The 16320-nt window shown below is 39.2% G+C and overlaps 1 protein-coding gene across 2 annotated transcripts in view; it reads left to right on the top strand.

The window, feature by feature from the left end:
- The window catches only part of Lamp2 (lysosome associated membrane protein 2), a 51577-nt gene extending 45657 nt beyond the window's left edge, over positions 1-5920 (top strand). Inside the window, exon 9 of one of the 2 annotated variants that reach the window (XM_090326461.1) lies at positions 5632-5920. In XM_090326461.1, coding sequence (XP_090182587.1) covers positions 5632-5774 — 143 coding nt within the window. In that variant the 3' untranslated portion in view covers positions 5775-5920. Of the gene's footprint in view, positions 1-2494; positions 3002-5631 lie in introns of those variants that run through there. The other variant, XM_090326462.1, reaches the window with a different exon arrangement.
- Positions 5921-16320: the final 10400 nt, after the last annotated feature.

The raw sequence follows: 16320 nt of genomic DNA, 5'->3' as shown, positions 1-16320 counted from the left end.
CATCTTCTCTTCATGTTTTCCTTCGAAATCCCTTCCTATTATCCTCTCTTAACCTTCAACTTATTGAGGGGAGTATTATGTTTATATTCCAGATTATTGACTTTGCTCAACAATCATTCTACATTCTTAAACCTGCAGAATTTAACTCATATCTCTACCTTCTGTATTGCTAGACCTAATGGACATTTTTCAGGCTTCTGTAATATTTTATGCTAATCTTCTTTGCTAATTGAAGCTCTTTCCTTCCCGGCATCTATGGGACCATTGTTTTACATGCCTTTTTTTCTCCCCCTTTTGTCCTCAAATGTTGGTGTTCCTAAGGGTTTTGTCTCTGGTTCTAATTTTATTCTACTTACCCAAATGGATAACTATCTTTGTCTACGTTTTTTTTTATCATCTTGAAGTAGTTGTACAAAGTGGTCAGTTAACAAAGTTGATTATGAATATGTTTTTCTGTGATTCTTATTGACACTTAGGTTTATATAGCCACTTCAGATACCTTAAACTCAATCAAAAACAGTCTTTCTCTTCCACATAACCTTTCCTAACCTCCCTCCGCCCATTCTCAATACCTACAAACATAACAAATCTGAAATGCATATGTTCTTCCTCTTGGATTGCTATCATATTGGCTGGCACCAGTATTTACATAATCAAGTATGGAATTGGAAGCTATCTTGTGATCACCTCCTCCTATACCCTGTATATCTATTTGGTCAAGTTTAACTTTGAAATGAGTATGCAGTCTCTCCTGCTTCTGTACTTCACTCACCCAGTTCAGGACTGTGTCCTAGGGTACTTGGCCTCTAGCAATATGGATGCATCCTCAGTTAATTACTGCTAGTCTTCTCTTTTTCATAATTTCTGAAACAAATGAATTTTTTTCCCATCGGGATAAGACAAAACTACCAAGTATACATACCATGCTGGTCCTGTGAGCTGGTCCTAGTATATATTCTGTCTCTTGGCTCAATGTTGTGGCTATGTTAACCTGGTTGCCTTGCCCCTAGAATGTTGTGGTTTTTTTTTCTTTTTTCCTTTGATGGTCATGGGTCTTGAACACTGGCCTGGGCGTGGTCCTTGAGCTACAGCGCCACTTCCAGTTTTCTGGGGTGGGGGGGTTAATTGGAGATAAGAGTCTCAAGGACTGTAGGACTTTAGTAGTGCCCTGGCTGGCTTTGAAGGAGATCCTCAGATCTTAGCCACCTGAGTAGCTAGGATTACAAGTGTGAGCCACCACACTGGCTTGTTTTCTTATCCTCTTTTTTTTGACTGTTTTCTCTATAACAATTACCTGCTTGGTTAATTCCCACTTATCTTTAACACATCAGCTCAAATGTCACTTTTTCAAAATGCTATGTAACAAGGCTGAGTTGAGTGTGCATGTCAAACACTTCCCTGATAACTTTTGTGCATTGTTTTCCCCTACCACTCTGCATATTTTCAAATTATAACTATTGATTTCCTTGCCTGGCTGCCACTCCAGGTTGAGCATCTTTAAATGAACACTTACAGTACCAGGGTCAGTTTATAGCTCTCTCTCCATTATGAAATGACCTCAGGTTGCTACTCATTCAATTTTTGGGTCTGCGTTGCATGGTTGTTTGCTTGGTGAGTTATAATTTCTTAGTGTTCAGTACTCTAGGTCATGTACTTTTTCAGCATTATAACATTTTTACCTTTGAAGTTTCTCACCCAAAGAAAAACTAATTATATTCATTATCATCTGCATAAGGAATCCGGGAAGTATGTGATCACTGTATACTTTTTACAATAATAATTGACCTTGTTTGTTCCAACATGTGTATGATTTGATTATCAAGAGTCACTCTTTGCTTGCCTATCATGCACGAAGACCCGGGTTCGATTCCTCGGTACCACATACATAGAAAAAAGCCGAAAATGGTGCTGAGGCTCAAGTGGTAGAGCTCTAGCCTTGAGAAAGTCCAAGGCCAGTGCTCAGGCCCTGAGCTCAAGCCCAGGACTGGCAAACAAAAGTCACTCTTGATGAACAGCTGCCTTATTTGCTGATAATAAATGCCAATGACTTGTTACCTTCATTACAAAAAGGAAATGTAGGGCTGGGCATGGTGATACACACTCGTAATCCCAGTTATCTTAGAAGCAGAAATGGAGACGCTTGAAATTCAAAGTTAGCCTGGGCAATAAGTGGTGGAAATCAATTGCAATAAACAGGCTGGATGTGATGGTGTGTGTCTGTGATTCTAGTTACCTGGGAGGCATAGGAGGATTGTGGTCTCACATCAGTTGCATAAGAGGAGGTATCTGACCCTACCTGTCAAAAATACTGGAGTGTGGCTCAAGTGGGAGCATGCCTACATAGTATATATAAGGCCCTGAGTTCAAAGCCCAAGTCCTATCAACAGAACAGAATAAAATATGTGTGCTGGGAAATGTGTCATTTTAACTTAAAAAGGCAGATGTGAAATATTGTCTTTGTTTCTGTTCTCAATTGTCCTTTCTCCACATCTAGCTCAAGACTGCAGTGCAGATGACGACAACTTCCTTGTACCCATAGCGGTGGGAGCAGCCTTGGCAGGAGTACTTATTCTAGTGTTGCTGGCTTATTTTATTGGTCTCAAGCGCCATCATGCTGGATATGAGCAATTCTGAGTCATGACACAAAAATACATGCAAATAACTAAGCTTCTGTGTTTCTTGGCATATGAAACCCTCTGTTCCTTCAAATTGCTATGCTGATAACTTTTAATTCTTAACTTTAAATTCCAGCATTTTGAGATTAGTATTTACTAATAAAAAAAACTGTTCTTCCCTTGATTAGGATAAAGTTGAAAGTGTTGAATTTACAGGCCCTGGAGACAACTTGTTAGACTGTTGATATGTAATGTTTTAAGATATGTCTTAAGCTTTGGTCAAATTTTGATTCTAACCTAAGATGCCTTAAACTTATTAACATAGCCATTATAAGAATAAAACACATAGTTGTATCTTACTGGAATTAATAAATACTATTTCACTACTGGTGTTTTGTTTCAATGCATGAAAACCATCCCAGTTTAAATTCATCACTGTACCTTTGCAGATAGTTCATTCAGTAAGTACTGATGTGGAATTCATAACCATCAGATCATTGCAACCTTGCTTGTCAGTGGAGTGTAGAGACTGTCCTAAAGACCATTCACGTTTTTAATGGTGTGACTTTTGCTGCTGTTGTTTTTTTCTCATTCATGTCAAGGACAAAATTAGTGCCTCTGGTTTGTGATTCCCCCCTCCCTTCAGTAAAAATAGTCCCAAGAGGCTGGGAGTTTGGCCTAGTGGTTAAAGTGCTTGCCTAGTATGCACGAAGACCCGGGTTCGATTCCTCGGTACCACATACATAGAAAAATAGCTGGAAGTGGTGCTGAGGCTCAAGTGGTAGATTGCTAAGCCTTGAGAAAGTCCAAGGACAGTGCTCAGGCCCTGAGCCCAAGCCCAGGACTGGCAAAAAAAAATAGTCCCAAGAAGCTTTCACAGAACTTATACTTTTTTAAAGTTAAAACGTCTTTTATTATTTCTTCTTCATCCATATAGGCTGAAAAGAGTCAAACATATTTAAACACTTGCATTGTTTTCCTTTTTTTCCTTTGGAAACCTGATTAGCATTGTAAGATAGAAATAGTGGAGGAACTAATTAGGGCAGATTGTGTTGTGTTTCTCAACTTCATGTTGTTGATCTCTGGAGCATTCAAATCGATTTAGTGTTGTCATCATGCTGCTACTTATGAAATGGAAGCTAATAGCAATCTCACAAGGGAGGTGCTAAAGTAGCGTGAGTCTCTTCCTTCTTCCACACGGCCCCTATGGAGCAGAGCATGAGTGGGGACATAGACAGAAGCTGTTGACATTAAAATGAGCTACATAAACAGCCCTTACTGAAACATGGCACATCTATTGAAGCACAAGTTTTAAATGTATAGATAAATAAGAAAGAAGCTTAATAGACGCGAAGAGTTTCATATTGTAGTGGTTATTCTCATGTGTATGTTGGCTTGTTAAGGTTTCTGGAATTTACTGACTAACAGCACATTTTCTCTTGTTACTCAGCTTTGGATGTATTTGAGGGCTTTCAGTAAAATGCCATAAGTCCTCCCAGAAAGGCTAATGTGGTCAATGAAATCCACATTGTTTTCAGAACCATAACAAATTTTGTGTGAATGGCAAAATTATAAGAGGATGAAAGATAAGGAACTTGGGATTATCTCCTCAAACACCATAATTTTGCAAACTAGGGAATAACTTCACTGAGCCTCCACATACAATGGACAACAAAGATGCTAGTATTTTCCCCCAAATGAAATGGAAATAGGGAAGCAACTGCAAGTTTATACACATGATGATGAGATCACAGCTGGGCATTTGGAAATGCTATACTATGTTTTGAACTCAGAGCCTGGGCCCCATTTCCAGCTTTTGCTAGTTAATTGGAGATGAGAGTCTCTTGAGACTTTCCTGCCCGGGCTGCCTTCTGGTGGTGCAATGGAGTGGACTTGTGTGTAATCGATTCTGCCATTTTTTTCAGGCCACCAAACAGCAGAGAATAATTTTATACGACCTCATAGCTACCTAATAAAATGTTGGTGTAAAAAAAAACATTATATTGTAATTTTTTTTTCATTCATGGGGCTTGGACTCCAGACCTGGGCATTGTTCCTGAGCTTCTCTGCCCAAGTGTGGTGATCTGTCACCTTTGAGTCACAGATGCACTTGCAGTTTCCTAGTGGTGAATTATAGATGAGTTTCACTGTCTTTCCTGTCCATGCTGGCTTCAAACTGCAATCCTCACATCCCAGCTTCATGAGTAGCTAGAATTAAAGGCGTGAAACACAAATGCCTGGCTATATTGTATTTATTTATCCGAAGTATTTGAACTTAATTGCTATGGACAATTCTTTTTTTATGTGGTACTGAGAATGGAACTTGGGGGTCTTAAACATGCTAGGTAGGGCCTCAGGCCCTCTACCATTCAGCCATACTCCCAGCCCACATTTACTTTCTTTTTTTTTGCCAGTTCCGGGCCTTGAACTCAGGGCCTTGGCGCTGTCCTTGGACTTTTCTCAAGGCTAGAGCTTTACCACTTGAGCCACAGCACCATTTCTGGCTTTTTTCTATGTATGTGGTACTGAGGAACTGAACCCAGGTCTTCATGCATGCTAGGCAAGCACTCTAAGACTAGGCTAAACTCCCAGCCCCTCAGCCCCATTTACTTCTGCATTCTTATTTATACTTCAGTGACAGATATGGCAAGGGAGAAACAGTGGGGAAATGTGCAGGCAGTTGTTTTACGTGTAGGTGATTGCTCTTTTGTCCATTGCTATTAGAAAATTAAATGTAAAATCATGCCATACTGGGCCAACTCAATTCTCTCTTTTCTGCTCTTCATGTCTGCTTTTGATGCCGAGGAATTGAGTGTGATTTCAAATGAAGTGATACTTAGATATGGCATGGTCCAGTTGCTGTGATTTGTTCAGGTGGATATTGAAAAAAAATAAGGTTAATGCTAGAAAAGATGAATCCAATGCACACTCAAATGCTTATTGCTTGTTTGTTTCTACTTAAATGCATTCTTTACTAATTTCCTTTCCTTGCTCTCTGTCTGTTCTTTTCTAACAGCTGAAGAATGTTCTGCTGACTCTGACCTCAACTTTCTTATTCCTGTTGCAGTGGGTGTGGCCTTGGGCTCCCTTATAATTGTTGTGTTTATATCTTATATGATTGGAAGACGAAAAAGTCGTACTGGTTATCAGACTGTATAAACAAATAAATCTAGCGCTTATTTTGCAATCAGAAGTTATGTTTCCATTGGCTTAAAGCCAGGAAACACTGTGCAATAGATTGTTTAAGATATACAAGCTAACCTCAGAGTTGCTAGTTAACCTGGGCATGAGTAACAGTTATTTAACAAGAAAATGTATTAGGACCATTTTTCCATCTTTACTTTCTTCATTTGTTAAGATGTAATTGAAAGAAAAATTATGGCTTAGCATATGTCTTTTTTCTCTCTTTTAGTAATTTATTGGCTACAACTATTATTTTCTCAGTTGTCAACTGGGCAAATAAAACACTAAATGTTAGCATATGTCAATCACAATCCAAATTAAACATATGGGAAAAAAACAGTCCAAATGTGTTCAAACTGGTATAAGTGAGCTGAAATGTGAAACTGCTGTTCTATTATGTTCCGAAATCATTTCTTTAAAAAGAAAAACAAATTAACTAGAGCACTAGTGTGACAGAGTAAGCCAAACAAAACACAGTTACTTAGAACAATGGGCTAATAATATTATGTAAATTTTGTGGGGCAAAATTAAGATACTTACTGAACATAAGTGAAATGTCAACATAGCATTCTAAATATGCAGCACCAATTAGTTTAATAGAGAAGATACCAATAAACAAAAATCTGGAAGCACAAAGTTAAAGATTTTCATAGCATCGTTCACTTAACTGTCAATACTTGGCCTGCTCTATGTCTTTCTAAAGTAAATAATGATTTCAAGCCTCTGGATCCAATTATAAAAGCATTTTTACTGAAGTATAATTTTATATGTTGCAGTTACTTGTATTTTGCTACTTTGTTATTTGCAAAAATCAAGTTGCTAGAGAATTGTTGCTTCTGGAAATAAATTCAAGAACATATTGAATTCATTTTCATTGGTGACAAACACAAACTTTGGTTCTTAATAATACTTCCTTCCCCTAAATCTATGACATTCTGTTAGTCAAAAAAAAGTGTTGAGGGTATAGCTCAGTGATAGATCACTTGCCTAGCATGTGTGAGACTCTGGCTCCTATCTCCAGCACAGCCAAAAACAGTCACAATAATGTATCTAGTAGCAAAAGAAATCCAGTAGATTTTTCCATTACTATTTATGGCTATCATATTTTAGCAGGATGCGTGCGTGCGTGCGTGTGTGTGTGTGTGTGTGTGTGTGTGTGTGCGTGTGTGTGTCAGAGGGGGGGGCAGTCTTGGGACTTGAACTCAGCGTCTGGGCACTGTCTCTGAGCTTTTTTACTCAAGGCTAGTGCTCTACCACTTGAGCCACAGCTCCATTTTGGGCTGTTTGGTGGTTAATTGGTAGATAAGAATCTCACAGTTTCCTGTCTGGGTTGGCTTCAAACCACAATCCTCATGATCCTCAGCTTCCTGAGTAACTAGGATTATAGGCATGAGCCACTAGCACCCAGCTTCTTTTATTTATTTTTATCATATTTTTGTCTTCTAGAAATTGTAAAATATTATCTCAGATTTATTTATGCTGAAGGACAAAATAAGTCAATCCATCACTTTTTTTAAAGATTGAAAACAGGTTACTTTAAAAAATACTTATCAGCATACCTTAGTCATACAAGGGGATTTGATGTATGGTTTTTTGAGGTTATGATTTAGAGGTTTTCCCTGTAGAGCCTTAACTTGTTCCAAAAGTTGATTCACCATGCACTAACAAGATCTATATATTTCGTGTGCCTCCTGAACTCTCTGATTCCTTATGACTTCACATTAATATTCCTCATGCATTGATTTTTTTCTCATAGCAGCAAGTACTAACTCTAGAAGCTAGTGGGCCCTGACATATCATCAGTCAGCTGGTTGCTTAACTAAAACTGCCCCAGATTTATTCTGTAAAGTTTTTGATCTTAGAAAGACTTATATTTCTGTAGGGATCTATAAAATTGCCATCTTCTGAAATAAGGTATTAGAGACCCCTCATCCTTGTACTTGCTTGATTGTTCAGCTGGTGACTTGCCCTTTTATTTGCTATAGTTGTCAAGGACCCAAATGGCAAGTTTGCACTCCTCTCAAAAGCATTTGGCGAGTATTTTATGAAGCTCTTTTATCTCTCCACTGAACTAAAAACAAACTCCTGAAGATCTTGTTTTCACTTCAGAAATTTCTTTCGATGAAAATTTGAAGTTTACCCCTAAGTAAATGAGTGTAGTCAACCTTACATGACCCTAGTTTGTTATTCAACCCAAGATTTCAGTTGCAATCTACCTCTCAGCACAATTCAGGTGCTCACCACTGTATTCTCACTGATGCCAGAAGTCGTTTCCAGTGACTGGGATCATGAAATTTGGTTGAAAAGAAAGTTCTTCAACACACTTCCTCACTGTCTGAGGTGTATATACATCATGTCAGCATGTCTTCCATCGTTATCACTATGTAGCTCTGCCTTACTGACCCAACTTCTCTATTTACCCTAATAGGTCAAGAATGCTTTCTTGTAAAATGTCTTCCTATTAGAACATCTACAATTTGTTATTTGGGAAAAAAGCAAATAACAAATAAAATGATAGTACCATGAAGAACAGGTGCCTCATCTCATCCATATTTAGGGGTGATTTTCTAAAAGTCAGATTAGTTAAGTCAGCCTGTGTCCTTGGTAAGTATATGAATTGAAATGACAGGTTCATTTTTGGGGGGGAGGGGGTCAATCAAGGGACTTGAACTCTGGGCCTGGGTGCTGTCCCTGAGCTCTTCAGTTCAAGGCTACCACCCTACCCCTTGAGCCACAGTGCTACTTCTGGTTTTCTAGTGGTTAATTGGAGATAAGAGTCTCACACAGACTTTTTATGCCCGGGCTAGTTTTGAACTGCCATCCTCAGATCTCAGCCTCCTAAATGTAGCTAGGATTATAGGAGTGAGCCACCATACCCAGCTACAGGTTCATTTTTTTTGGGGGGGGTCGGTCTTGGGACTTGAACTCTGGACCTAGGTGCTGTTCCTGAGCCCTTCAGCTCAAGGTTACTGTACTACCCCTAGAGCCTCAGCCCCACTCCCCATTTCCTAGTGGTTAATTGGAGATAAAAGTTTCAAGGTCTTTAAGCCAGGCGGTGGTTCACACCTGTAATCCTAGCTAGCTACTCAGGAGGCCAAGATCTTAGGATCAAGGTTGAAGCCAGCCTAGGCACATCAAAGCTGTGAGATTCTTATCTCCGATTAATCTCTAGAAAATGGGAAATGGGGCTATGGCTCAAGGGTAGGGCAGTAGCCTTGAGCTGAAGAACTCAGGGACAGCGTTCAAGCCCCATAATCCCTCCCTCCCAAATGAGTCTCAAGGTCTTTAGTGCCAGGGCTGGCTTGAACTGAGATCCTCAGATCTCTGAATCCTGAGTAGCCAGGATTACAGTACAGGTTCATTATTTAAAATACATTTTGGGTAGGAGATTAGTGACAGTTATTCTTCTTTAGGTATCATGCCTTTGTCCTAGATAAATTAGCTAATGTGTTTAATTCATTGAGAATAAAATACAAATGATAACAGAGTGTTAAAACAAAAGCTGCTTCACCTACAATAAAATAGCGGAAGCTCAAAGTCTGAACTGAGTGTTGAGTTAGCTTTACAACTGTTAATACAATAAGGGACCCAACTGTGGGATTTTGAACTCGTGAATGGAATGAATTATTTTTACCTAAGCTAATGCCTGCTGCTACTTATAAAGTTTTAGATTTATCAACTTAGAGATGTAATTAATATCTGCAAAATAAAGCATACTGTAATATCCCTGTTTGATCTGATATGTTATTTTATATTAATATACTAAAACGAATAAAGATGATATAGTCTATGCCACTATGGATAAAAGTTTACTTTTATTCTGTATGTTGAGCCTCAATAGCTTCCTTCATTTGTCTAACCTATGTTCTTTAACTTCTATCCTTTTGAATTGTCGGTGGGCGTCATGATCTCATTGATCTACTACCTAACCAAGTCCTATCATTAGGAAGATATTAGAACTTTTTTAAAATAGAAAATAGAATAGAAAAACCACTTACCAAATGCATTTTTATTACACACATATCTATCTGCACTGATGTAATATACTCACTGTTGGAAGTTCATTCTATTCTGAGCAAGACATGTAGAGGTAAGAGAAGAGCTGTGCCTTTTCTGCAAAGGCCCTCATGTGTTATATGACTGAATGAAATAATAACATATACATAAAAGCATTCTTTTGTATAAAATGTTTTTGGGAAGGAGTTTAATTTTAACTTTCTCTGTAGTTCCTGAATAATAGGATTTTATTTTCTGATTGTTAGATATTTACCAGTTCTTTGATTAAGCCAAAAATGGCTTTACCTTGCAAATATGGTACTGCAATCTGAGTTTGTCTCAGTTCATTCACTGAATATATTTCACAATTCTGCTCCTTATTTTAAGGTTGTTGCTTGCCAGAAGAGTGATTTTATACATGTTGCTTGCGAAGGTCGTCATGTATCTAAAAGTCAACTTGAAGGTTCAGTGAAGTTAATTTTCTAAGGCTAGTATTGTCTTTACATTTTTTGTGATGGTACTGGGTTTAACCTAAGACCTGTACTTACAAGATAAGTGTTCTATCACTTGAACCAGGCCCATCAGTTCTAGTAGTATCTTTAGAACTCTAAGGTCACGTTATCCTGTCCATTTGCTTTTAGGGTGTATGTAAATTTGGATTGCTTTCTATCAAGAGGAATGTATGATTAACAATAGAAGTCACAGCATGCAATGCATTTTTACTAGGGAAAACAGCTATAGTTTCATTGAATTGTTCTGGCACTATGTGCTTCACAGTCACACTCATTTTATATAGTCCTCGGAGCAACTCAAGTTTGGTGACATCCCTAATTCACAACACATGAGGAAACTGAGGCTTGGGTTGGACAATTAACCAAAATTGCATAGAAGTAAGTGGCAAAACTGACATTTGAGCCCAGCTTGATCTGCCTTCAAAGTCCATACTCTTCCAATACTTTGGTGGCTTTCATCTCAAAGGGAATACCCGCAGTGCAGAGCCTCCGCCCCGCTCTTCCCGTGCTCTGCCATCTCCTGATCTTTCTTCCCCATGGCTTTCCCTGTCCTTCGGGACTGGAATCCCTCAGGATGAGATGGGCTGCGTTAGGTCCCCATCTCTCCCTGCGTCCTGGGCTGGCCTCTCGGTAGAACACCTCCCAGTCCTGTTTCTAGGGGTGTGGAGAGCGTGAGGTGCTAGCCAGGCAGCACTCTTCCCTTCCCCAGGGCTCGAGCCCTCGCTTCCGTGAGAGAGGGAAACCCTGAGCTCAGGCAGGCAGGAGCCCTGGCCTTCTGCTTCCCCAGAAGTCCACGCCCCCCTCTCTCCCCTCTGTAGCCCAGCTGGGGCTGAGGAAGGCTCCCCCAGTGTGCCATCCTGGGTCATGGATTCATTCCTGCCTGTGGGACAGGGAGAGGGGGCTGTGGAGATGGGGGGTGTTGTCCCACAGGCCTTGATCTAGCTAGACTGGGCAGGTCCCATGGACTGCAGCCAGGCCCAGGTGGGGTCTCCACTTTGAGTGGATAAAGGGTTTAGGTGCTGACTTACCCACTGAGCCCTTCCATAGTCCTTGACCACACCAGACTGGACCATACAGGATCACACAGAAGAGAGGACCAGACTACATCAGACCAGATCTGAATGAATCAAACCAAACTGGGTCAGACAGGATTAGACGGGATACAACCTCCCAATGAGACTAAATCGAACCATTCAAACCAGGTCAAATCGGATCAAAAAAGTTCAAACAACATTAGACTGAATCAAACTAGTTCGAACCAGATCAGACCCCTTCAAACTAGATCAAACCTAGCAGACCTAATCAGACCAGTTCAAACCGAGTGGAACCAGATCAGGCTGGGTTGAGTCTGTTCAACCCAAATCAGACCGGTTCAGATCGGTTTAGATCACATGGAAATAGATCAGACTGGATCGAACTCCATCAGACTGGATGACATTGGACCAGACCTGTCGAGACCAGACATGTATAGACATATAACAAAGAGATACAAAAAGAACAGGAAATAGAAACAGGAGAATAGGTATATCTAGGTACGTCTACATTTTGTTTGAAAAGTAGGAAAGTGGGTTAGGAACAAATTGAAAAAAGACATGAGAAAAGTAGTTTAAATTCAAAATGATCTTCACATCATTAATAGACATTAATCTGCAATGGGAAATCAGTTTACTTTTCTCTAGTACCAGCTAGCCCTCTCAAACTTGTCATAACTTTGGACAAACTAGAGGGAAAAACATCAATAGGAATTTAAAAAGTAGAAACAACTAATATTATATGCATTATATGAATCTCTTTTTACCAACATAGATGCCTAAAGAACAAAATGATGCACAAAGTAAACGAACATTTTGGACATATTCTACTATTTAAAAGTAATATATATATATATATATATTATAGTAATGGTATCACAGAATAATAAATCATATTAAAGAAAGAAAATTGCCAGGTGCCAGTGGTTCATGCCTGTAATCCTAGCTACTTGGTAAACTGAGATCAGAACCTCTCTGTTCAAAGCCAGCCCAGGCAGAAAGTCCATAAGACTTTTTTTGTTTTTTGAAATTTTATTTTATTTTATTGTAAAGGTGATGTACAGAGGGGTTACAGTTGCAAAAGGCAATGAGTGCATTTCTTGTCAAACAGTGTTACTCCTCTCATTTTACCCACTTTCCCTCTCCTACTGAGTACCCTCCCTGCAAACTGTAAAGTTCATTTCCAATATACAGTCTTGTGAGTATTGCTGTAACAGTGGTTCACTCTTTGTCCTCTGTCTCACCATTTTGTGATTCCCTTTCCCCTCCCCAAATTAGAAAAATGTAGATACAAGACACAGAGTACCAAAATCAAAAGCAATGGCAACAGGGGATAAAACAAAGGAAAAGAAAAAAGAAATAACTTCACATATCGAAAAGAATCAACATCTTGTTTCCATATCTTGGAGTTCATTTTGATTAGCAGCATTTTATATGGTCATATGCGCATAGCTATTGAGCGATTTGTGATCTTCTACTAGGACTATCCTAGATCTATCATAATTATTACAAATGAGGGAAGCTATGGAGCCCATGTTTTAGAGGTCTAGCTTACTTCACTTACTATGATTTTTTTCCAAGTCTTCCCATTTATGAATGGGGTGATGTCATTCTTGCTAACAAAAGCGTAGAATTACATTATGTACACACACACACACACACACATACACACACACACCTATACATCCTGTCTTTCAAACAAACAGATTTATAAATGTAAAGCATATGCTTACATGAAATGTCAAGGGACATTTGGATACTTATAATTTGTGGGCCATACAAAATTATCAATATAGGAAGATGGCCAAGGGCAGCCAAAGAGTAGCATACATGTCTTCTCCTGATTTTTCAGAGAGAGGGGGATGGGGAGACTGCCAGCTTGTGGGCCAGATATTCCCCATTCTGTATTAGTTACAGAAATCAGATTACTGTAGTCACTTTGTAAATATTCCTAAAACAATTTGAGTTTTGTCCAGTCCACTTGATTGGATGAAGGTTGTACAACATGTTCTTTGAGATATCAGAGCCAAGACCAGTTTGTAGTGTACCTCACTAGTAGTGTTAAGCCCCAAATACCACCCCATTTTGGGGTGGCTTCATCTAGTTATTCTGTATCATTATAATTCTGCCCTCAAACTCTTCTGCACCATGAATCATTTTGACTGTGCATTAGTGTATTTAAGAGATGAAATGGAACTGTCTCATCACTTTCCTTAAATTAAAGCAATCCCCATCCCTGAGTCATCCCTTGGCTTTAGGTGCAATGCAGCCAAGACATTTGGCAATCTGAGGTCTACTGTAGTCCCTACTCCCAAATCTATAGCCTTTTTGGATAGGATTTCAAGAACTTTCTACCTGCATAAAGTTCTCAGGTATAATCACTCCATCCCCACATCATCACCTACTTTCATTCTCCCCAGTAGTCATGCTAGTCTTTGTGCTACAAAGACCACAAAGGGTGTGATTAACTCAAGTCACTGCTTTCCTCCTAGAAAGATTTCCCCATTGCTTCTTCATAGCTCATAGTCTTTACCCTTCTCAAATCATTTTGTCACCCTGTCAAGGAACCGTTCCCTGACCTCCCTGTTTAAAACAGCACTCCATCCACTTTTCATTTCCATTGCTGTATTTCCCTCATCATCACTATCTCATGCTCTATCCTTTACTAATGTGTTTCATGAATGTATTCCACTAGAAGGTATTTCATGAGAGAAGGAGTTGTTGCTGCAAATATTCTTCTCTTGAGAACAATGTCTGGCATATCGTTTACACAGAGCAAATATTAGCTGGATGAATGAATGCTTTTCCTGTATGTAATAGCTAAGCATTTATGAAGTACTTAATGCCTTCTATCATTTCTAAGACACTGTCAGTCATAAGGTAAATACTACTAATTAAATTCTGACCTTGTGAAGCCTACAAATTTTAAATAAAAGAAGGGCCGGGAGTTTGATCTAGTGGTAGAGTGGTTGCCTAGCATGCACAAAGGAGCCAGGTTCGATTCCTTGGTACCACAAACATAGAAAAAGCCAGGAATGGTGCTGTGGCTCAAGTGATAGCGCTATGGCCTTGAGAAAGCCCAAGAACAGTGTTCAGGCCCCAGGACTGGCAAAAAAATTAAAATGTAAAAAAAAGTAATGTATACGTTGGAATTGATATGTGCCAGGCATTGTGGAAGGTGTTGTACATGGATTATATCATCTTCCTTTAATCATTAATTATCGATCAATTAGTAGGTAGTCATATACCATCCAGTTATATGATCTAAGCAGTTCATCTCATGCCCTTTTGTATTCTCATGATAGCCTTCCATTAGTACACCATACTGCATGTGCCACTTTCAATTCCCAAAGCAAGTCTATCTGTGGTTGTTATAATGTCAGGTTGATTCAGTTTCCTTCTTTTAATTGCTATATAGTATTGTATGGATGTTATGTCAGAATTTTAACTTTCGTTCTTAAACTACCAAACAACTGTGTGACCTTTATTTGACCTCATTAAAGTCTCCCCATCTCTAAAAAGGAGATAATACTACTTTACATCATGTAGTTTTTTTTCCCCAGTATTGGAGATTGAACTTGAGGTATCACGCTTACTAGGTGGGCATTCTACTACTTGAGCCACACTTCATGCACCACTGCTCCAGCCACTGACCCTCCCACCCCACCCCCAGCCACACGGCTAAGATAACAACACGGACATGCCATTTAACCCAGCCATTGGTTGAGATGGAGTCTCACAAACTTTTTATGCCTGGGCTGGCCCATGATTCTCCTATCTCCCCTCTCAAGTAGCTATGATTACGGGCTTGAGCCATTGTACTGAACTGTTATAGACATTTTTTTAACAAAGAGAATCTTAAAAGTCACTATTACCTAGTAAGCAATAAATGTTCAGCTCTTACATATCGATTTGAATCTTCTTTCTAAAAGAACTAGTGTCAAATGTTTAGCTAAGATCATAGGAAGAAGAAATTCAGACAAAAGATAGGGCTAAGATAAAATTTTAAAGAACAGAAATCTACTAAAACAAATTTTTAGAAGATGAATGGCCATAAAAGAACTGCAAATCAAAACAATCATGAGATACCACTTTCTTCCAGTTAAATTGGCCAAAATTTTGAATTCTGACAACATGCTGACAGGGATGTGGGGAGAAAGGGACCCAACTGCACAGCTGGTGGGAATGTAAACTAGTACATTCACCTTGGAAAGCAGTCTGGAAGTTCCTTAAAAAAAACTAAGCATAAGGCCCAGGAGTATAGCCAAGTGGTAGAGAGCTGACCTACCATGCACTAAGCTCTGGGTTTGATTCCTTGGTACCATATAACAGAAAAAGCTGGAAGTGGTGCTGTGGCTCAAGTGGTAGAGCGCTAGTCTTGAGCACAAGGGGCTCAAGGACAGTGCCTAGGCACTGAGTTCAGGCCTCAGGACTGGCAAAAAAGCCCTAAACATACCTTCCCTACAACCTAGTCATACCACTCCTAGGCATCTACCCTGAGCATCATAACCCAGGATATGACAAGGACACCTGCACATCCATGTTTATTACTGCAGTATCCACAATAGCCAAGATGTGGAAACAGCCCAGATGCCTCACTACAGATGAATCCAGCCAAAAAATGTGGTACCTACATACAATGGAATTTTACACAGCCATTAGAAAGAATAAAATTATGTCATTCATAGGTAAATGGATGGAACTAGAACAAATCATGTTGAGTGAGATAAGCAAAGATCAGAGGCAAATGGAACATGTTCTCCCTGATATGCAGAAATTAGTTCTAAAATGCAATAGGACTTGACAAATGAAACAAAATTCTAGATACATATAGTGAGACCAAAAGAGGATAGTCTGAGGGAAAATCATAATGGTGTAATACTCAAGTGCTTCTTCATATGTACATAAAATAATATACATACTGAAACATATTCCAAAGATATGGGAACAAAAGACTTCCTTCCTTCCTTCCTTCCTTCCTTC

This window comes from Megascapheus bottae, chromosome X (genome assembly GCF_031878675.1).
Source record: "Megascapheus bottae isolate mThoBot1 chromosome X, mThoBot2.hap1, whole genome shotgun sequence".
NCBI classification, from domain to species: Eukaryota; Metazoa; Chordata; class Mammalia; order Rodentia; family Geomyidae; genus Megascapheus; species Megascapheus bottae.
The sequence above is the reverse complement of the archived record's forward strand: the minus strand, read 5'-3'. Positions and strand labels throughout refer to the sequence as shown.